Below are 21517 nucleotides of genomic sequence, written 5' to 3' on the forward strand. Positions count from 1 at the left end.
GAACGCCTGCTGGTGCGGCTTACTTGCGGCCCTCTCACTGCTGCTGGACGCAAGGTACACGCACACACGCACGCACACACACACACTTTACTTTCTCAAAAAAACTCATCCTGTATGATTTATAAGCCTTTCTAAAAAGTGGGAGCATGGGTAATGTCCTCATATTTCACCCTCTGCTGTAATACCTGCCATACCCATGTTATTATACACATTTTCATCCTGATATGTCACAAACACACACACACACACACACAGCCCCTAAACCTACTCATCACAGGAAACGTTCTGCATTTTTACTTTCTAAAAAAAACTCATCCTGTATGATTTATAAGCATTTTGAAAAGTGGGGCCATGGGTAATGTCCTCATATTTCACCCTCTCCTTGTAATTCCGGTCATTATACACATCTCTGTCCTCATATGTCACAAAAACAGGCCCACTCACATTCACACACACACACACACACACACACACACACACACACACACACACACACACACACACACACACACACACACACACACACACACACACACACACACACACTGTCTGTCTGTCTGTCTGTCTGTCTGACACAGACAGACACAGACACTAGCACACACACACACACAAACACAGACACCCACACTCATACGAACACTGACAAACTCTCTCTCTCTCACACACAGACGCTCACACACAAACATTTGCACACACACACTCACTCACTCATACCCTCACTCATGGTGTTTATTACTCGCATGTGGGGGCTAAAACTTCATAGAAAAAGTCAAAACTGCATTCTTATATATTTATATAATAATTCACTTGATACTATATTTCATATAGTTAGAGGTAATGTGTTGTACTTGAGCTTTATTTAGCATCTGTGAGTCCCAGAGCCTGACTGTCCTGATGATATTTGACGTGTTTGTGTCAGTACGGACGAGGCGGCCACAGAAAACATCCTGAAAGCGGAGCTGTCTGTGGCGTCTCTGTGCGGCCGCCTGGGTTTGGTGACGCCACGGGACGCTTTTATTACAGCCATCTGTAAAGCCTCTCTGCCTCCTCACTACGCCCTCACCATCCTGAGCAGCAACGCCACCAACCTCTCCAACAAAGGTACGAGAGCCAGCGCATGCGGATCTTCACATCAAATGCATCAAATACAAATGTAATAATCACACATTCATAATCAGATAATGGACTTTCAGTTTTGGTCGAAACCATTTTGGAGGGTTAAAATCATTGACCAAAATGGTGGCGTTTAATTAGATTAATATAATATAATATAATATAATATAATATAATATAATATAATATAATATAATATAATATAATATAATATAATATAATATAATAAATAATTATAATATAATATAATATATATAATATAATAAAATATATGATATGATATGGTATATGGTATGATAATATATAATATACATAAACAGTAATATAATAAATATAATATAATATAATATAAAATAATATAATATAATAAATATAATATATTATATGATATATGGTATGATAATATATAATATAATACATAAACAGTAATATACAATACATTTTACAAATAAATATATATGGTAATATACTATACATTTTATAAATAATTCTAATATAATATATAAAAAATGAACACGGTAAACTTGTAAAATTAATATAAAATATAACCAGTTATATACAATACATTCCTTTGAATGATACACATAGCAGAAAATGTGTGCAAATATTATAAATTGGATGGCATAAATAATTACAGAAGAGCATTTTGCTTAATATATGCACTATATAAATATATTTATTATGTATATATTTTTTACATAACCTGTGGTCTTCATAGTTTAATGCATGTTTAATAAATCTGTAACGAAAACAGCCACAGTTTAAGTTTTTATAATGAGTATATTATATAAATAAAAAGTTACAATAAAAACTTGTAATTTAAATGCTTAGTTTTTATCTGTGTTGATGTATTAAATTAATTTGATTAATTAAGTGATTATTAAATACATTTTCGGTTTGGCTGAATTAAGTTTTCCGTGTTTGGGTAAAAAAAATGTTATTTGTTTTCATAAATGTGTGTGTGTGTGTTCAGTGTACTCCATCCAGGGTCAGAGTGTGCAGATCGTCAGTCCGTCCAGTGAATCTCACCAGCAGGTGGTAGCCGTGGGTCAGCCGCTCACCGCACAGCCACAGGGCACTGTTGTGGTAAATCACGTTTACGTTGCTTATAGCTTAACCGAACGGTTTCCAGGCGGATTACAAGGCCTTCATCTTTCTGTCTCTCCGTCAGCTTACAGCGAAGAACATTCAGTGCATGCGGACGCTGCTCAATCTGGCTCACTGTCACGGTGCATATCTGGGAACCTCATGGCAGCTGGTATTAGCCACATTACAGGTACAGACACACACACACACACACACACACACACACACACACACACACACACACACACACACACACACACACACACACACACACACACACACATACACAAAAGCCCAATCTGACTAGCCAGACCCACATCAAGGTGTTTGGTCTGGAAACTCGCCATTGACAGCTCAATCCGAGGGGCGGATAAACGGTTGTCTTTCAAACTCCCTCTGCACGGGATAGGATAGCGCTACACCAACCAGAGCAACGAAGGTGAAGCAGAGCTCGCTGACAGATTAAACATTCGCCGTATCCGGTCGGCTAAACTCCGAACACATCTTCCCTTCTTAAGAATGACTTCAGTGCCGTTCTTTGTTCTTTTCTCAGAGAAAAGCTTAACTCAAGTCTTCCAGAGTCGCGGTCAGAGCTGATTCGAGAGACCGCCGTTCGCCAGTTTCTGTGTTTACTAGAAGCACGCGAACGCAACTCGGCCGTCGTCATTATGGCCCCGCCCACTGACTCTATACACGATGTGATTGGCCCGGCAAGAGTTTGGCGTTTACAGCTCAGAAGGGTATTGAGAGTTGCTAGACGACACTCGCGGGCAGATTAGATTTGCTGCCTCTAGGGGGCGTCTAGATTTCTAGGCTATACACAAGCCCACACTTTAATTAAAAACTTAAGTAAAAATACATACTCACTCTCTCTCTCTCACACACACACGTACATTCATACATACACACATACATACGCACACATACTCACTCGCATACACACACACATGCATATCATACATACTCACACATATACTCACATGCACACACACTTCAAACACACACACATATGTAACACACATACACACACAAGCCCATACTTTAAAATATAAGATGCATACACACTTAAACACATACACGCTCTCACACACTCGCATACATACCTACACACTCTCACTCACTTACACATTGACATGCACGCGCACGCACACACACACATATAAGGACATGTCTGTTTGTTCATTGTACAGGGATGTGGCTTTTTTCCGTACTTATACAGAATTCTGTGTCTTCTGGCCTGAGAAGTGTGACCCACGTGAGCTGCAAAATTCACACATGTTCCTCTCTGTTCCCCTCAGCATCTGGTGTGGATTCTGGGTCTGAAACCGGCTGTTGGAGGAGTTCTGAAACCTGGACGGGCAGTGGAGGGTCCCAGCACGGTAAAAACAGCCTCGCTCAGCTCCCCCATTCAAAACCCAGTGAGCTAGAAAGCACTTTGAGCCTTAGAAGGGCGTTTTTTGACATGCCAGAGTTTGTGTGCTCCATAGTTACAAGACAGCAGCTTTTTGGAGCATACACTGAAAAAAAAGGAAAGCACGCATGTCCAATTTACTTAATCTTATTATTGCGATATACGCAACAAAATTGTGTTTCTCTTCTAAACGTGATTTATTTGCTTTCGATTAATGAAATTCTCTAAAATGTGCGATCTACTAGATGACATTATTTGGGGTGAATGTAAACCAATCAAATACTCAAACATGATTTTTGCTGAACCTGTAGTTCCCAGCATGCTTTGCTTGGGACTTGACAAGAAGAGTAAAATTGTTAAACTTAATTGTTATTTTATGTGTTTTTTTGGGCAGAATTAGATAAGGGGGAGACTTTATATTGTTTAATAGTGTTTAATGTGTAATTATGTTGGAATATTTAAACCCATTTAAATTAGAAGAGCGCAGCGATTGCTTAGGCTGTGGACTGAGACAGCTCATGTCATTAAAGAGCATTTCACAGCACTTGACATGTTCATTATGTGCTAATGCTGACTAACAGAATGAAAGCTAGTTAGTACAGTCTTATAAATCAGTCAAGTGACCACAATAATATACAAAAACAAAATAATCTTGTGGTTTGATTAAAGAGGCAGGGTCTCAAGCCCCCTGTGCACACCACTGTTGTTAGGAAGCCATTTTAAAATCATTTTGACTACTCAATTGGGTTACTTAAAAATGACTTAATTCCATGATGAAGTTATGTGAACAAATGATGTTTGTTTAACTTAATTGATTCATGTGGAACCGATGTACATGATTAAATCATGTTAATCCAACACCTTATTTTCAGGGTAGTAAGTGATAGTATTATCTTTGTACATCCTAGGCACTCTCTGAGTTGCATTTTTGCCCTCGTAATTTTGCTCCACAAATGCTCAGGTGCCTTGAAACAAGTCCAAAAAAAATGATAGGCAACCTCATATTTTCACAGACCAAATGTTTACATCTATGCATTTATTAGATGCTTTCATCTGAAAGAGCCAACAATATTCATAATATACAATACTATGCAATGCAGAGTGAATGATTACGACTATTTTTCTCTTCTGTCACAGGTTTTGACCACAGCGGTGATGACCGATTTACCGGTCATATCAAATATCCTTTCCAGACTCTTTGAAAGCTCACAGTAAGAATCCGCCGGCATCAGAATAGAAACGCCCATCACTGATCACTGATACCTAAAGGGTTAGTTCATCCAAAAATGAAATTGATGTCATTAATGACCCTAATGTCGTTCCACACCCGTAAGACCTCCGTTCATCTTCACACACAGTTTAAGATATTTTATATTTAGTCTGAGAGCATATGCAAGTGTATGCACACTATACTGTCCATGTCCAGAAAGGGAATAAAAACATCATCACAGTAGTCCATATGAGACATCAGTGGGTTAATTAGAGTCTCTTGAAGCAGAGAAAATACACAAAGATTCAAACGGTTATGAATCAGTGAATCGATTCATGATTCGGATCGCCAACGTCACGTGATTTCAGCAGTTTGCCATGTGATCCGAATCATGAATCAATAAGCTGATTCATAACCGTTTGAATCTTTATTTGTGGCTTTAAAACAAACCCGGTAGAGAAGACAATGCTGAATAAAGTCGTAGTTTTTGTTATTTTTGGACCCAAATGTATTTTCTCTGCTTCACGAGACTCTAATTAACCCACTGATGTCTCATATGGACTACTGTGATGATGTTTTTATTCCCTTTCTAGACATGGACAGTATAGTGTGCATACACTTGCATACGCTCTCGGACTAAATATAAAATATCTTAAACTGTGTGTGAAGATGAACGGAGGTCTTACGGGTGTGCAGAGGAGTTAATGACAGACATTTCATTTTTGGGTGAACTAACCCTTTAATATCAAATCGGTTAGAAAGAGTGTTATTGTTTAGATGAGTAGTGTTTCCGTAGAATTACATGGTGTTTGTGTGTGTGTGTGTGTGTGATTGTAGATACCTGGACGACGTCTCTCTGCATCACCTGATAAACGCCCTGTGCTCTTTATCGATGGAGGCCATGGAGATGGCTTACGGAAACAACAAGGTGCGGCATCTGTTGGAGCTGACTACAGATCAGTGCAGTAATGATGCTCAAGCCAACTGCACATTCATTTAATCATGCTTTACTCTCCCTGATCTCGCTCAGGAGCCGTCTCTGTTCGCGGTGGCCAAACTCTTAGAGACCGGACTGGTCAATATGGACCGGATCGAGATTCTCTGGAGGCCTCTGACGGCTCATCTACTGGAGGTGAGACCAGGAGCCCATCCAATCAATGCAGCTCCTCGTTTTGAATTGATTCATTCATAACATTATTTTAAGACTGTTTAAGGCTTGAAGTTGCCTTTATTTAATTGTGTAATATTTATATATTTATTTAAATAGACTTTTTTATTAATGATTTATTATATATATAATTATTTATAATATACAAATATATTTACTGTTTTGTTTGTCATATTTATCTATAAGTTTTGCTTAAATTATATTTATTTATTATGCATAAATAATTTCTTTATTTAAATGTATTTTATTATTTATTGATTTATACTGTTTAGTTTTGAAGTTTTCTTTCAAATGATTTTTATTTATTTATTTTGTATTTATTTATTATATTTAAATATTTAAATTTCAGCTCCTCGTTTTTGAATTCATTAATGCATAATATTATTTTAAGACTGTTTAAGGCTTGAAGTTGCGTTTAATACATTTGTTTTATATTTAAATATTTATTTAAATTGATTTTATTTGTGATTTATTTTGTTTTTTAATTTGTCATAAATTGACATTTTTTATGCATATATAATTTATTTACATCTAAAATGTTATTTATATTCAGTTTCATTTTGAAGTTGTCTGTCAATTTTTTTTCATTTATATTTTTATTTACTTATTAGATACTGGTATGCATAATTTATTGAAATTTTATATATATATATATATATATATATATATATATATATATATATATATATATATATATATATATATATATATAAATACATTTTTTCGTTTTTATTTATTTATTATGTATAAACAATTTATTTACATTTATTGCATTTATTACTTTTTTTAATTATTAATAATGCTTTGCTTTAAAGTTGTATTTGTCAAATTTTTGCTTATATCTATTATGCATGTATAATTTCTTTATTTAAATATATTTTATTTATTATGCATATATACTGTTCAGTTTTTAAGGCGTCTTTGTCCATTGGCTTTATTTATAATTTACACAAATTAGCTTTTTCTTCGTTGTACCTCGGCTCTAATCACTAATAATACTGTTTCAGGGTCTTGATATCCTACTAATATTGCTAAAACTAATATTACTAATATCAGTACAAATAATCACAGTTAATAACTGCTGTAATGAGATGAGCCCTCTTCTGAAATGGTAATATTTAATATTTGTCAGACCGCTCTGATCAGTCTGGTCTGCCCTTGCTGTCTTTGTCTGCTGTACTCACTCTTCTTCTGTAGTTTTATATACACTAAAGCACCATTCATGTCCTCATGCTGTCTTATTCCGTCTTTCCCCTTCTCTGTCTCTTGCAACATGTCTGTTTTGTAGAAGGTAAGTGCTGAACTTTCTTTTTCACTCACTTTGAGGAAATCGGTCAGTTTGAAATGGTCTGTTTTCTCTGTAATGTTTCCAGGAATGATTCTGCCTCCGTTTTGGTTCATTTCGTCTATTTGCGATAATCAGACGTTTTTGTTTTCAAAATGATCTTGGCTGTCACATAACGTGTGTGTGACTTTGACCTCGACATTGAAAACACATTAAGATTATTTAATCATCTTTACTTTGACATTCATAAAACACACAATCTGTGATCTACACACTCCAAATCTAATAAATGTCAATCAAACATAATTTCTAAATATTTTGCAATTCAATATGAAAATTTTGTATAATAAATGGATGTTTAAGTCTTTATTTGCACTATTATTTTGTCTATAAACAATTTCTATTGCTTAGCTTTTTTTCTTGTGTTATTTTGTCCATCCATGCGTTGTCACCCTCCATTTGCAATGTTTGATTCGTCTGTCTGTATTTCATTATCGGGTGAATCTCACCTGATCCGTGTCAAAAGCAAAAGAAAATAATAACGAAATGTGTTGCATTGGAAGATAAAGCCTAACATGTCATTATCTTGTCAGGTGTGCCAGCATCCTAACACTCGTATGAGGGAGTGGGGTGCAGAGGCCATTACCTCACTGATCAAAGCTGGACTCTCCTACAAACACGAGCCACCGCTGTCCCAAAACCAGGTAGCAATTCTGTCGGATTTGAGTTTGGTTATTGATTGGACAATACTTAACCAATCCCCTTTATCCCTCAGCGGCTGCAGTTGCTGCTTCTGAACCCGCTGAAGGAGCTCTCCAACGTCCTCCACGCTGATATCCGACAGAAACAACTGGAGTGTGTCCTACAGATCCTACAGAACCAGGGAGACAGTCTCGGACCGGGATGGCCTCTGGTACTGGGGGTCATCGGAGCAATCCGCAATGACCAGGGGTGAGACACGCTGCCAAAAGACCATCCTAACCCTCTGGTGCTCCTCCGTCATTTTTGACCGAAATATTTTTTTTATTTTTTATTTTTAACTTCTTTGGTTCGAAACTTGGTAAAGCTTTTGGCACTTGTTGTGTGAACACACACAAAAATCATAGACATGATTCGAAAAGGTTACATTTTCCTGAAAAGAATAGTCACACTTGTATTGTTTGCAGTCAAAAATCATAGACAGTAAAAGAGATGGGCAACACACCTTCACTCTTTTCCATTAAAGTAAGTGTCCAAATATGGCGCTGGCATCTTCACTACAAAAAATGCTTTTCTTACGTAGTATTTTTGTCTTGTTTCTAGTCCAAACATCTACAAATTCTTAAAACAATAAGTATTTACTAGACAAGCAAAAGTAGTTGTCTTGTTTTGGGTAAAAATAACTCAAAATTAAGAGAGTTTTTGCTTAAAATAAGAACAATTATCTGCCAGTGGGGTAAGTAAAATAATCTTATAATTTTTTCTCAAAACCAGACAATAATTTTTACTTGTCTAGTAAATGTTTCTTAGGGTGCAACGCAAATGATCACTCCGTCACGGGATGTCTGCTATATTATTTATTTAAGCTTATTTATTAAATTCAGGCAAATGATGAAACATTTATTAAAACTAAGATACAAAATACAAAGCTTTCTACAAAACAAATCTTAATGAAGTGGTCAAAATTATTTCTGACTCGATGTCTTTGACATATATTGCACATCTGTGCACGTTTCATAATCAATATAGCCTAAAAGAAATTTAAAAATAACATTATAATATTTAAACATAAGTATAAAATAAAACACATTGTTTGGCTAAAAAGCCTATCTTCTAGGAGCTCCTCCTTTCCTGTCGGCGCCGATAAAATGTTTGCACAACGAGGACGTTCATTTGGTGGATTTGCCTCGAGTATAGTTGGTGCTGCAGATAGTAATGCCATAATATTAACAGTATTGCCAACGATATGCGTCTGTTCATTCATTCTTGTCAAAGTTAGCCGCTGAATTGACAACACACTGACGTCAGACGCACGTCCGCTAACAAACCAATCAATGTTAAGATGCAGCCCACATAGATGATGACGACAGGACGCCAGTGCGTCATGTAAAGTTCTTTGGTGCGCTGACATAACTACAATGTGAAAGCAAAACAAAAAGAACCAAATGTCCAAACACAAACTTTGGTTCGGACCTTGGTGCGGACTTTCAGGTGTGAAAACGCCCTTAATGTAAGAATTTTTTGATATTTAGACTAGAAAAAAGACAAAAATACTATGAAATACTAAGAAAAGCAAGTCTGCGCAGTAGTGAGTGAGAGCCAAGGTCCCGCCCACATTCCCGCCTAATCAATAACTTTTTGTTAATTAAACAGTTATGGAAATGCAGAAATTAACGTTAAAGCTCAAATCTCCTTACGAAGTTCCCGAAAATGTCTGTTTACTCAGAGAAGCCGTCAATCTCAGCTGTCCATCAAAATGTCACACCCCCTGTTTTTGTAGCATAAAATAACTAACTAAAACCAAACTTATTTAAAGAATACTTGAACTTACACCTATTATATTACATGGAAAGGGCGGGGTTTGTGAACTAAACTGCATTCAACCACCTGGGGGCGATCAAGAGGCTTTGGCTGCACTTTTCAGGACTTGTGTGGCACACTTGTCAAAAATTAACGCATTGGAAATGAATGGGAAGCGAATTTCAAACAAAATCTGACTGCAAACTTTTTTTTGAGGTATCAACCTCAGATTTGGAACACGACTTGTTTTTATGATTTTTACGATTTTCTCGCAGTTTTAGAGTAAGACATGTTTTGGGAATACATATTTCATTTTTCATCTTTGGAAAGAAACCAAACTTAAAGGAACAGTTCACCCATCACCCCGTCATCATTTACTCACCCTCAAGTTGTTTCAAACCTGTATAAATTTCTTAGTTCTGCTGAACACAAAGCAAAAATATGGGTAACTAAAGTTGACGTTAGCCATTGACTTTTATAGTATTTTTTTCTTATTATGTAAGTCAATGGGACCCATCAACTGTTTGGTCACCCATATTCTTCCTTTGTTCCAAACGAACTTCGAGTTTGCCTAATTTAAGCTTTCTCTTCATCAGTGCGGTAAATCAATCTCTGTGGGGAAATCTTTTATCCTTGTGCGAAATTCCCAGATTGCATGAATTCCTGTTGAATTGACAGGATATATCCTGAATTTGCCTAACAACAGAAAATGGCATTACAATTATTTTCATTGGTCCTGGTTGGGGAATGCTAGTTAGTGGTGGATTTGTGATTGGTAACTGGTCTTACTCAACCTGCTCCAAGCGAGACTCGAACCGTGGTCTCTGGCATGGAATGTGGATGCACTAATTAGGACGTTAAAGGCTTCAGTCGCTAGTACACCTCTAAAGGCCAGGAGAATTTACGTCCATTACACTTGGTCAAACATGAAGACTTCTTTAGTGAGCCGGCTTTAGGCGGGTCACCCCTTGTGAAGCTGGTTGTCCAAGATAGCCTTTATGATTTAGCTAGGTAGCAGCTATCATCTAAAAGTCACACTTAAGGTGTTGATCTTGGAGAGTCTAATTTGTACCCAACGCATCTTTCCTTCCTCAGTGAATCCCTCATACGAACAGCGTTCCAGTGCCTGCAGTTGGTGGTGACCGACTTCCTACCCACAATGCCTTGCATGTGCCTCCAAATTGTGGTGGATGTAGCCGGCAGCTTCGGGCTCCAGAACCAGGAGCTGAACATCAGCCTGACGTCTATTGGCCTGTTGGTGAGGACTTAAGCTAGGAAAAACCAGGGTTCCCGCAAGGTCTTAAAAAGCCTTAAAAGCATTGAATTTATTAAATTTGGAAATAATACCTTAAAAAGTTTTGAATTTTGATGTCTGAGTCTTAAATTGTGTTTTATGCAGGGCTGTCAAAATTGTTCAGAAATGACGTTCGAATGTTTCCTCTAAAAAAAAACACGAATATTCGAACATCGCGTGCGCATTTTCTCAATGACGCTCATTACGTCAATAACAGGACAAATAATACAAAGAGACATAACTACTTGTATAGGTAGTCTATTTAAGTTTAAATATATTTGACAACGTATTACTTACGCAAAATCAAGTAAATCAACTAATGGCCAAGACCGCAGACCTCACTCTTTCTCTCTCCCTTTCTCGCCCTGACCTTCTCTGCGCATAACAGTTTAAATTACTTTTTTGAGTGCTGCTCAAGAGTTTTGTGCAAGCCATTTAAAGGGTAACTAAACCCCTGTTCACAGCCTAACTCCGCCCTCTGGCAATATTTGAAAAATGCTGCAAAAGTGGGCAGAGCCCAGCGGAGACTGAGGGGACGAGACGAGGGCGGGGCTGAGCGGGGGGGTGGGGGGGGGGGGGGGTGCACCTGAGACCCGTAGTGACAACTTGTTTGACAGTTGTCAGACTCGCAAAGATGGATAGTGACTGGAGTGAGGACAGCAGCTTTGCACCAGAGCGGTCATCTAAAGTAGAGGACTTTTCTCCACCACCTTCACCTGAAGTGGAGAAGGGTGAAATGTCTGTAGACACAGAGCCTTATCAATCGAGCCGCTGGCTCAAAGTGCGTTAACTCCCGATGCCGACGATGCTTTCATTCATTCATTCATTCATGCAAGGGAAGCAGCAGGCGAGAGAATGAGATCACTAACTAATCTATGAACACTGAACAGCCATATCCTTATACTGAATGCCACTAAAAAAGCACAGGACCAATAAGTTCAAACCTAATAGCCTATTACAACAGATTTCCTCATATTAAATATTCCTCATGCATTAAATAAAAGTTAGACTACATACGCCAGCAGTCTAGCACGTTACGGATTTGTTGTTCGTTACCATGGCAACCATTTGCGTGTCAGGGTTTGTCTGAAAGCGTCTGAAGTATGAAAATTATCTGTAGACATGACAGGCGGCAAACATATCAGAAGAAAAGCTTAACATGTACTTACAACTGCATTATTTATCTGTATTTTCTTCATTAGGATGTTAAAAGCAAGTGAAGAGAGTTTCATTCATAATGTTTCTACTTCATTTAACATGAGTGCTCATACTGGACTGAAGCCGTTCTCATCATGTGATCACGGAAAACATTACTTAGGGCGTGGTGAGCTCGTGCCAGGGGCGTGGATAGTGAGCCGTTGGAAGTACCATCCTACATCACGAAGTACCACAACGTCCAATAGGAAAATTCAACTGCAGTAGCCACCGTTCAACCTTAAGAGGGCAGCAATTTAGACGTTTTTACACCATATATTATAATATTAAAACACTTTATACCCAAATGTCAAAATATTTACTCTAATCAATAAACAGCATTAATAAAGCCCCAGTCTTACAGATCATTAACTAAAAAAAGTTGGTTTAGGGTTTAGTTACCCTTTAAGGTTGCGACTCTTGTCCCAAATATAGCATTGATTGAAACAAATATTAATTGATAAATGTATAAATTACAGCATATTGAACACTCAGAGCGAGCTGTGATGTTTTCTTTGACATGAAACGGTAAATAATCAAACCAGTGGAAGCAGCGCATTTATCCTTTATTCAGGCAATATCTCTTCAGTCAGTACAGTAGCCTACATGTTCCTGTTTAATGTTTCTTTTTAACGTTAAATAAAATGAGGCATGGTATGCTAACTATATCTTGCATAGCTTGCATACAACTTTATCTCGCGGCTCAACAATTTTATAACCTACCGACCAAAATCCAAAGTACTTCCAGACATGGCTTTTTTGATTTTGGAGGGTTAAAATCGCTTTCTCTGCTGCAGCTATGCACTTTCTGCCATCTTCCATACAAGACGCGTCAACTTATAGCAGTGACTCCTGTGACCTGTCCCTGAACCCCCATGCGCGCGCTCACTCGCAAAGCAGACAGCCACGCCTCTACTACCCTGGGCGTTTTCCCCCCACTTTTTATTTCTTTTTTTTTTAAATATTAATTTTCACCTTCGAAATTCGTTTTTTTAAAAACTATTCAAATATATATTCGAATTTATAATATTCGTTGACAGCCCTAGCTGTATGTAACTTCTCCGTATTGTATTTTTCCTCAAAAGTTTCATTTGTCAACCATGATTATTTTGTTTAAATAGCGTGGTATAAATAAAGAGTGGCGTAACCAATAATTGAGAATGGCACAACGCAGTCCCGGGTCATATTCAAATACTGCGAACACGTGATGCCTTCAGTAAATGAAGATCATGCGCTACAGCACCATAACCATAGACTGCAACACAACACCGACCTCAAGCAACAAAGGAGAAGCGTGAAAAAAATAGTTTTTCTTTGCTGGTAGGGACGTGAAATGTAGTAAGTAAGTAAGTAACCTTTATTTATATAGCACCTATCAAAGATACAATCACAAAGTGCTTTACAAAGTACATACAATTTAACACTTTAAAACACCAAAAAAACAAACATCAAGACCAAATTGACCTAAAAGCTTGTTTAAGTATTTTTGATAAATATAAAATATAATTATATAAACATAATTTTTGATTAAAAAAAGGGTCTTAAAAAGACTTTAATCAAGATTTCTGTAGGAACTGTAGGAAATCTGTAGGAACCCTGAAAAACTCCTTGAAGGTTTAATAAAATGTTGACTGCTAGTCAAGTTCCATTGGATAGATGGGTAGTGACTAACTTAACTAACAATCTCCCCTTTGTCCACTGCAGTGGAACATCTCAGACTTCTTCTTCCAAAGGGGAGAAGCCATTACAGAGGAGCTGGAAAAGGAGGAAGCAGTTCTCTTGAAACAGGCCCAAGATAAAGGTGAACCTCTGAACCGACCCTTCCACCCAGCACCGCCCTTTGACTGCTTGTGGTTGTGCTTGTATGCAAAACTGGGCGAGTTGTGTGTGGATCCTCGGCCGGCTGTGAGGAAAAGCGCCGGCCAAACAATGTTCTCCACCATTGCTGCTCACGGAACGCTGCTGCAACCACCGACCTGGAACATTGTGGTTTGGAAGGTACTGGATCAGACTTGGCCAGTGACCATATTAACCAAATTGCATTGTTATTGTTGCCTAAAACCTCTGTAACATTGCTCCGCAGGTTCTCTTTCATCTGCTGGACTGTGTAAGGAAATCCTCCACCACGGCTGACAAGGAGAAGATCGAATCTGGAGGTGGGAACATCCTCATCCACCACTCGCGCGACACGGCAGAGAAGCAGTGGGCGGAGACGTGGGTTCTGACGCTCGCGGGCGTAGCTCGAATCTTCAACACCAGGAGATATCTGCTCCAGCAGCTGGGTAAGCATTGAGAGCTGTGGTTCTCAAAGGCTACGTCTACACTAATGCAGATATATTTTGAAAACGCATTTATTTCTCCACATTTTGGCCTTCCATCCACACTGAAATGACATTTGATACGATTTTTTAAGACACTCTCCCAAGTTGTAGTTTTGAACTGTGAAAAGTGAGGTATTTAAAGGAACTGTATATAAGAAATGTATTTTAGTTAATCATAAAATGGCTCCGCCCTCCACCTATCGACCAATCACAAAGTCAGTAGTGTTTGGGCATCAGGGTTGCCAGATCTGCTCTAGTTACCACAGCTGCAGATCTACACACGTTCCTGCTGATCCTGCAGCCAATCTGGCAACCTCGAGTCAGGGGGAGGGGGAGACACCGCTCTACAGTAATTTGAAAGTGATTGCAGTACCAGTTTTTGCCACAATCTCACACACTTCCTTTAAAAATTATGCATGTTTAGTCATGTGACGCATATTGTACTTATAGATATCTATGGCCCTGTTTACACCTGGTATTAAGATGGTGTTTTGCTCTATGGGATCACAAGTGGACGGCGCTCAATACAGTTGTAATTGTTTTAAGCTTGTCCACTTCCAGAGGTAGACAAAAACACATTGCCTTTGTAGAGTAATTGCTCATGTGGACGAATGCACATGAACAGCCACTAAAAGACGCCATACTTTCCATCTACTGAGCTAATGTGTGAACATTATGGGACGTGCGCTAGACAGACTGGATTTAAACTCTGTCGACTAAAGACCCAATTTTGGTTTGAAATGTAGAACTTATCAAGCAAAATGTTTTCTCTCTGTTCCTGATTTCTTATACTCAAAGCGTTCGGCTGGTTTTGGCCGAACTGCGGTCTGTCAGAGCAGTAACTAAGGAAACTAAAGCTGCTGCTCTCCGTATGTTTTCCGTCGTCTCCTGGCATGTTCATATCTAAATTACGTGAGCTTATTTTATCCTTTAGATCTGGAGATAATTCATACATTCACCCGCCCATAGACCCTCCCCTCGAATAAATCAAGACAGAAGTGGTTGAAAGTGGACAGAAGAGACAGATTAAAGGGGGAGTGAAACACTCAGTCTCATGTCAATCTTGAGTACCTATAGAGTAGTATTGCATCCTTCATATCTCCGAAAAGTCTTTAGTTTTATTATATTTATAAAAGAAATATAGGCTGTACCGAGTCTTTCCGGAAAAAAACGAGCGGCTGGAGGCGTATCGTGTGGGCGGAGCTAAAGAATGACGAGCGCGCAGCTACAGCACGAGAGCGTCTGAAAGCTGACATCGTCCTGCGTGGAAATGAAAACGTTACCCTAATAAACCATGGCTATCAGATTCAACTAATACAGATATGATCCAGAATCAGATCCGGAGGCTGAAATAAACTGAACAGGAGAAGCAGCAACAGCAGGACGTCCGTCTCTGTGGTATGGACTGTATTTAGTGGCCTGTCAGCATTTGTGTGTCTTTACTCGCAGTTTATGAGGACATGATTCGGTTTATGGACTATTGTATGCGACTAAACCTTAGCAGTAGCAAGCAAAACGGTTTTGCACGTCAGATAGTGTATAAAAAAAACCAATGGTGTAACATTAGCGCATTTGAATGAAGAAGCACGCTTTGTGAGAACGTCCCCTAGTCTAGGTTTATGTTTGGGTGGTTTTACAATAAACAAACTGACATATTGGTCAGCTAAACAAATGTATTTAAACACACACCATACATTGCAAGCTCTATTGATAAATTAACTATATATGATCGTGTTGTTTACTGATGTTTACTTACGCGACAACACAGACATTTGAAGCAGTTTTACTCACCGCCTGCTTCCAAAGCACGACCGTGAACCTTTATCGCTGGGACCGCTCCGTCAAAAACACACTTCTTGTTGATTTGGTGAAGTCCTGACAGCAGTGACCGTGGAGATCCACTTTTGCGACACGATTGAAGCGCGATGTCGTTACGCTTCTTGTCATTTCTGCGTTCAAATCGGTTCAAATGCAGCGCTGCCTTCCCGGAATGCTGTGCTGAAGCGTTGAAGTCGCTCGACGTCACCCATAGGAATAAAGTGGAGCGCGGCGCGACAGAAGTGTTCACGGACGACTGGATCTGCACCTGAGAGAGTGTTTACAGCGTGCATTTCCTCTCTCTCGCTCTAGTCACGCGCGCGCACCCTACCGGGAGAAGAGCCCGTACGGCCCATACAAGGACCTTCCGCTCTATCGACGTCAAGCCGACCCATACTCGAAAAAAACTCTCCGAAACTTGTGAGAAACCGGAAGGAGTATTTTTGACACAGAAATACTCCATCAAATGCCCAACTTAGTGTTTGAAACTTTGTCTATGTTTAGGATGGGAATCCAAATCTTTAACAGTGTAAAAAGCTCAGTTTGCATAAAACAGCATTTCACCCCCCCCCTTTAAAACACCAGGTGTAAACAGGAATGTGTCTCCCTCGTCCACTTGTGATCCGATCGACCAAAACGCATCTTAATACCAGGTGTAAACAGGGCCTGTATTTATAACGGTATGTGCCTGTTTCATTTCGGTGTGGACGAGAAACTTCTGGAAAATGCTAGTGTGGACAAAAAGCTTTTTGAAACAAAAAATGCAGTTTTTAAATGTATCCGGATGAAAAGTTAGATCGCAAGGCAAGTTTATTTATATAGCACATTTTATTCACAGTTTCATCTCAGGTTCTTGCTTTCTTGCAGGTGACTTTTTCAAGGCTTGGGAAGTTCTTTTGGACCACATCCAGTCCGCTGCCCTCAGCAAGAACAATGAAGTTTCCCTCGCCGCCCTCAAGAGCTTCCAGGAGATCCTCCAGCTAGTCACGCCCATTAAAGACACGGATAAACCCGATGCTCTCACAGCTATGGATGTTCCTTCTGTCCTTATGGAGTCTCTTCAAGGTTCTGGGCCAGGAAGACCCCTAATTCGATCGGATTCACTTGCAGAGCGACTTGCCCAGCGCTACGGCGTCCAACCTTCCCTTCCGCCACCTGGAGAGGAGCTGGACGATTCGGCACTTTGGTGGTCCGCGTGGAACACTTGGTACCGGGTAGGAACCGAGTGCACGCGACCCCCTAGTGGTGGACCAGATAAACTAGTGTTCGTACCCAGCCAGCCTTTCCTGACGGCACTAATACAGATTTTCCCGGCGTTGTACCAGCACATTGCAGGAGGGTTCAGCATGGAGGATCTTAAAAAGCTGGGTGTGATTCTTTATGGAGCCGTGTCGGTCCCCATAAGTTCCGACTCCTCGCCGTTCATTTTGCCCTCCTATACAGAGGCAGTGCTCACCAGCCTGCAGGAAGCGGTCCTGACCGCCCTCGATGTCCTGCAGAAGGTACAGCACATCCAGAATCTACATAAAGGGATAGTTCATCCAAAAATGAGCCCATTGACTTGCCCTTAAGCCATCCTAGGTATAAATGACATTCGTCTTTCAGCCAAACACAATCCGAGTTATATTAAAGAGGTGGTTGCGTGCAATTTCACTTTTTTAACTTTAGTTAGTGTGTAATGTCGCTGCTTGAGCATAAACAGTATCTGCAAAGTTACAGCGCTGAAAGTTCACTGCAAACGGTGATATTGTCTTTTAGGGTGTGTTCACACTTGTCATGTTTGGTTGGATTAAAACGAACCCTGGTGCGATTGCTCGTTTAGTGCGGTTCATGTGAACGCTGCCCTCCGAACCCTGGTGCGCACCAAACCAGCGGACCGAGACCGCTAAAAAGACGGGTCTCGGTCCGCTTCCAAACGAACTCTGGTGCGGTTCGATTGATATATGAACGCAACACGGACCAAAGACATGTAGACGGACCAATAACAGGACGTAATGTCACAAGATGCAACGCATAGTCAGCTGATTTGAAGACGGTGTATCCAAAATTAATAATGTACGTTAGAGGGCAAATGTAGAGCAACAAGGAAGTGCCTCATCAATATTTGGTCTGACGAGCATGTTTCGAAAATGCTAGAAAAAACGCACAAAAAAAGCAAACCTGGTGCTTCGCATCAAAAGACCTGTTGCCCATTAGTCGGTACAGACGACAGAACGGCCGTCTCTTTTCTGCACAACGGAGGAAATCCTGGAGCTGTTTTGAATGTTTTTAACATTTTATGAGCTCTTCATGAGTTCTCAGCTGGTAATAATAATGCCGTATGTACACGCATAAAATGATGGCGTTTAATCAGCACACAGCGTTGTTCTGAATGTTCGGTAAGCTCCTACGTCATATAAGCCGACCAATCAGGTTGTGAGCGTCTCCCTGAGCCTTTGGTTCGATAACTTTAGGTTTGCTGTTAAAAATGCCAGTGTGAACGCTAAGCGGACCAGGACTATATGTTTTGTTTTGTTTTCCGGACCAAACGAACCAAACTAACCGAACTACAAGTGTGAATGCACCCTTAAAGTTACGGCAGTTTATTGCCTACAAAAATGGCCGGTTTGGACTACAATGAGTTTCTTCCTGGGTTGGTGACATCATAAACCCTTGCTAGTCTCCGCAGATGTGACTTCTGCCTGTAATGGGAAGGGGCGTGGCTTCCGGACAACCTGTGATTGGCACGTTCAGCCAATAAAAATACAGGAATCTACATTTGGCCATCTAACCAATCTAAGACCATTGCGTTTTCAAAAGTTGATCCTCATTTCACTCCTGTTATAAAGCTTGGAAGTTTTTTTATATAACTCTGATTGTGTTTGGCTGAAAGAAGAAAGTCATATAAACCTAGGATGGCTTGAGGGCGAGTACATTATGGGATCATTTTAATTTTGTGGTGAACATTTTTGGGAGCCTGTTCAAGTAGAATGTCGAGTTTGCTTTTGGTTGCTTTCACTCTGTGATGCTTCTGGTGTTTGGGTCTCTCCTGTGTGCTGTTATATTTGCATTAGTACCACATGAGCACTAATTCGCTTTTGAATGACTAGACAAGTCATCCATTCAGTCCCATCTTTATTATTCTCCCCAACCAAACAAACTTGTGTTTACACCAAAAACAATCTTGAAAATTATGGATTTTCATGGATTACACGCCTGTAATATCAACCAAATCAGTTGATTGTGATTGTGTCATTGTTCCAGGCGATTTGTGTGGGTTCGGAGAATCTCCAGGTGATGTATCCCGCCATCTTTGAGCAGCTCCTGCTGTTTGTTGAGTTCTCCTGTAAACCTCCTCAGTATGGAAAGATGGAGACCAAACACGTGGCCAATGCCAAATACAACCAGGTGAGTTTCCATCTCAGATGGGCCTCAATCTTCAGCTGTTCTCAAGATGGTGGAATTGCTTTTGTTCCGTTGTTTTATGACTCACCATACATACACTCATCATCATCATCATCATCATCATCATACAGCATTCATTTCCACATCTGTTTCCGGATATGATGATGTAGATGATCTTTGTTTCTGCTCAGGAGCGTTAATGCAATGTTTCACTACAAAAAATGCATTTCTCACTTAGTATTTTTGTCTTGTTTCTAGTCTAAATATCTAAAAATTCTTACATTAAGAAACATTTACTAGACAAGTAAAAGTTATTGTCTTGTTTTGGGAAAAAATAACTCAAAATGAAGAGAGTTTTTACTTAAAATAAGCTAAATAATCTGCCAATGAGGTAAGAAAAATAATGTTGATTTAAGATTATTTTCTTACCCCACTGGCAGATTATTTAGCTTATTTTAAGTAAAAACTCTCTTAATTTTTTTGTAATTTTTCCCCAAAACAAGGCAATACCTTTTGCTTGTCAAGTAAATACTACTTATTTTAAGAATTTTTAGATGTTTGGACTAGAAACAAGACAAAACCACTAAGTGAGAAATGCATTTTTTGCAACGTTCAATGCACACATTGAAGGACGTCTTCACTGCTTTGTATAATCATGTCTTTATTGCATTGTTTTTTTCCCCTGTTCAGTTTTTATGTGGCTCTAGGATTTTACGACACCTTTTTCATAAATATTTTGCGATTTTTAGATGAATTCAGTGGCCTTCCTCTCTTTTACTGATTGTTCTTGAGGATTTTTGTCCTTGCATGGTGTGGTTTTGTTTTCTTTTTGTCATGTCTGAATACTTTGAATACCACGTTGATTCTTTTCAAATTCAACAACATTTAAGGGTTTAAAACATGTACAGCTTTTATGATATTAGGGATGCACGATTTATCGGCCACCTTATCGGTATCGGCTGATATATGTCCATTTTTAATGTTATCGGTCCGATAAGAAAATGTGTCCGATATATTAAGGCCGATAAATAATGTATTATTTCCTTCAGCTGAGACACTACAGATGAACACTGTTCACCATGATGGGTTTGTATTGCTTATAAATATGATTGGAATCAATTCAGTGCAAGTCTATCATAAAAGCTTCATAAAGTCATAATGAGAGCATTATAATTGTGTGGCGTTTAATGGTGTTTTTGTAATCAGGCTCTCAAAAATGATAAAAAAAAATCTGGATTTAGGTTTATAGGCCAATATATCTGTTATCGGCTTTATTATATAAAGAATGCATCCTGTCCAAAATTTTTATATAACTTTTAATTGCTTCTCCCCATCCCTCTGCTTAAAGACAAAGTATTTTTAAACATGACTTTCAAACCAAACGTTTGTTCGTCTTTGTTGTTGTCATCGTTTAAAGCAGTTTCATTAGTGTTGTTGTGATCAGCAGTGGTAGTAAACATTTGTCTGCTCTTCTCTTGTTCTGTTTTTGTACTTCATACGGATCCACTTTAGATCCAACTGTTTGCACCGGTGAGTTCTCCCTCCCTCCCTCTGTCTTCCTCTATATCTCTGTCTCTGGTCTGCTTTCTGCCACGTTTTCTCTTCCTTTTTTTCCCCTTCGGCTACTCTTGAGCTCCATTTATCTGCTCTAAATGACAGCCTTTGCTCTTTCATACTCTTATACCATTTCTCCTCATTTCCACCTGCCACTTTATTCATTCATTCATCTTAAAA

At 39.1% G+C, this 21517-nt stretch overlaps 1 protein-coding gene across 4 annotated transcripts in view; it reads left to right on the forward strand.

Moving 5' to 3' along the window:
• mon2 (MON2 homolog, regulator of endosome-to-Golgi trafficking) overlaps positions 1-21517 on the forward strand; it is a 65536-nt gene that overhangs the window by 22106 nt on the left and 21913 nt on the right. For 2 of the 4 annotated variants that reach the window (XM_067437288.1, XM_067437290.1), the window contains exons 13-28: positions 1-54; positions 920-1101; positions 2087-2199; positions 2285-2389; positions 3498-3578; positions 4748-4821; positions 5658-5748; positions 5851-5952; positions 7867-7977; positions 8049-8224; positions 10868-11030; positions 13965-14258; positions 14344-14542; positions 17267-17901; positions 19643-19786; positions 21296-21313. The exon at positions 1-54 is cut by the window's left edge and continues 28 nt beyond it. In XM_067437288.1, coding sequence (XP_067293389.1) covers positions 1-54; positions 920-1101; positions 2087-2199; positions 2285-2389; positions 3498-3578; positions 4748-4821; positions 5658-5748; positions 5851-5952; positions 7867-7977; positions 8049-8224; positions 10868-11030; positions 13965-14258; positions 14344-14542; positions 17267-17901; positions 19643-19786; positions 21296-21313 — 2542 coding nt within the window. The remainder of the gene's footprint in view (positions 55-919; positions 1102-2086; positions 2200-2284; positions 2390-3497; positions 3579-4747; positions 4822-5657; positions 5749-5850; positions 5953-7866; positions 7978-8048; positions 8225-10867; positions 11031-13964; positions 14259-14343; positions 14543-17266; positions 17902-19642; positions 19787-21295; positions 21314-21517) is intronic. The other 2 variants (XM_067437289.1, XM_067437291.1) reach the window with 1 other exon arrangement.

The sequence above is a fragment of the Pseudorasbora parva genome, chromosome 25 (assembly GCF_024679245.1).
Source record: "Pseudorasbora parva isolate DD20220531a chromosome 25, ASM2467924v1, whole genome shotgun sequence".
Classification (NCBI taxonomy): Eukaryota; Metazoa; Chordata; class Actinopteri; order Cypriniformes; family Gobionidae; genus Pseudorasbora; species Pseudorasbora parva.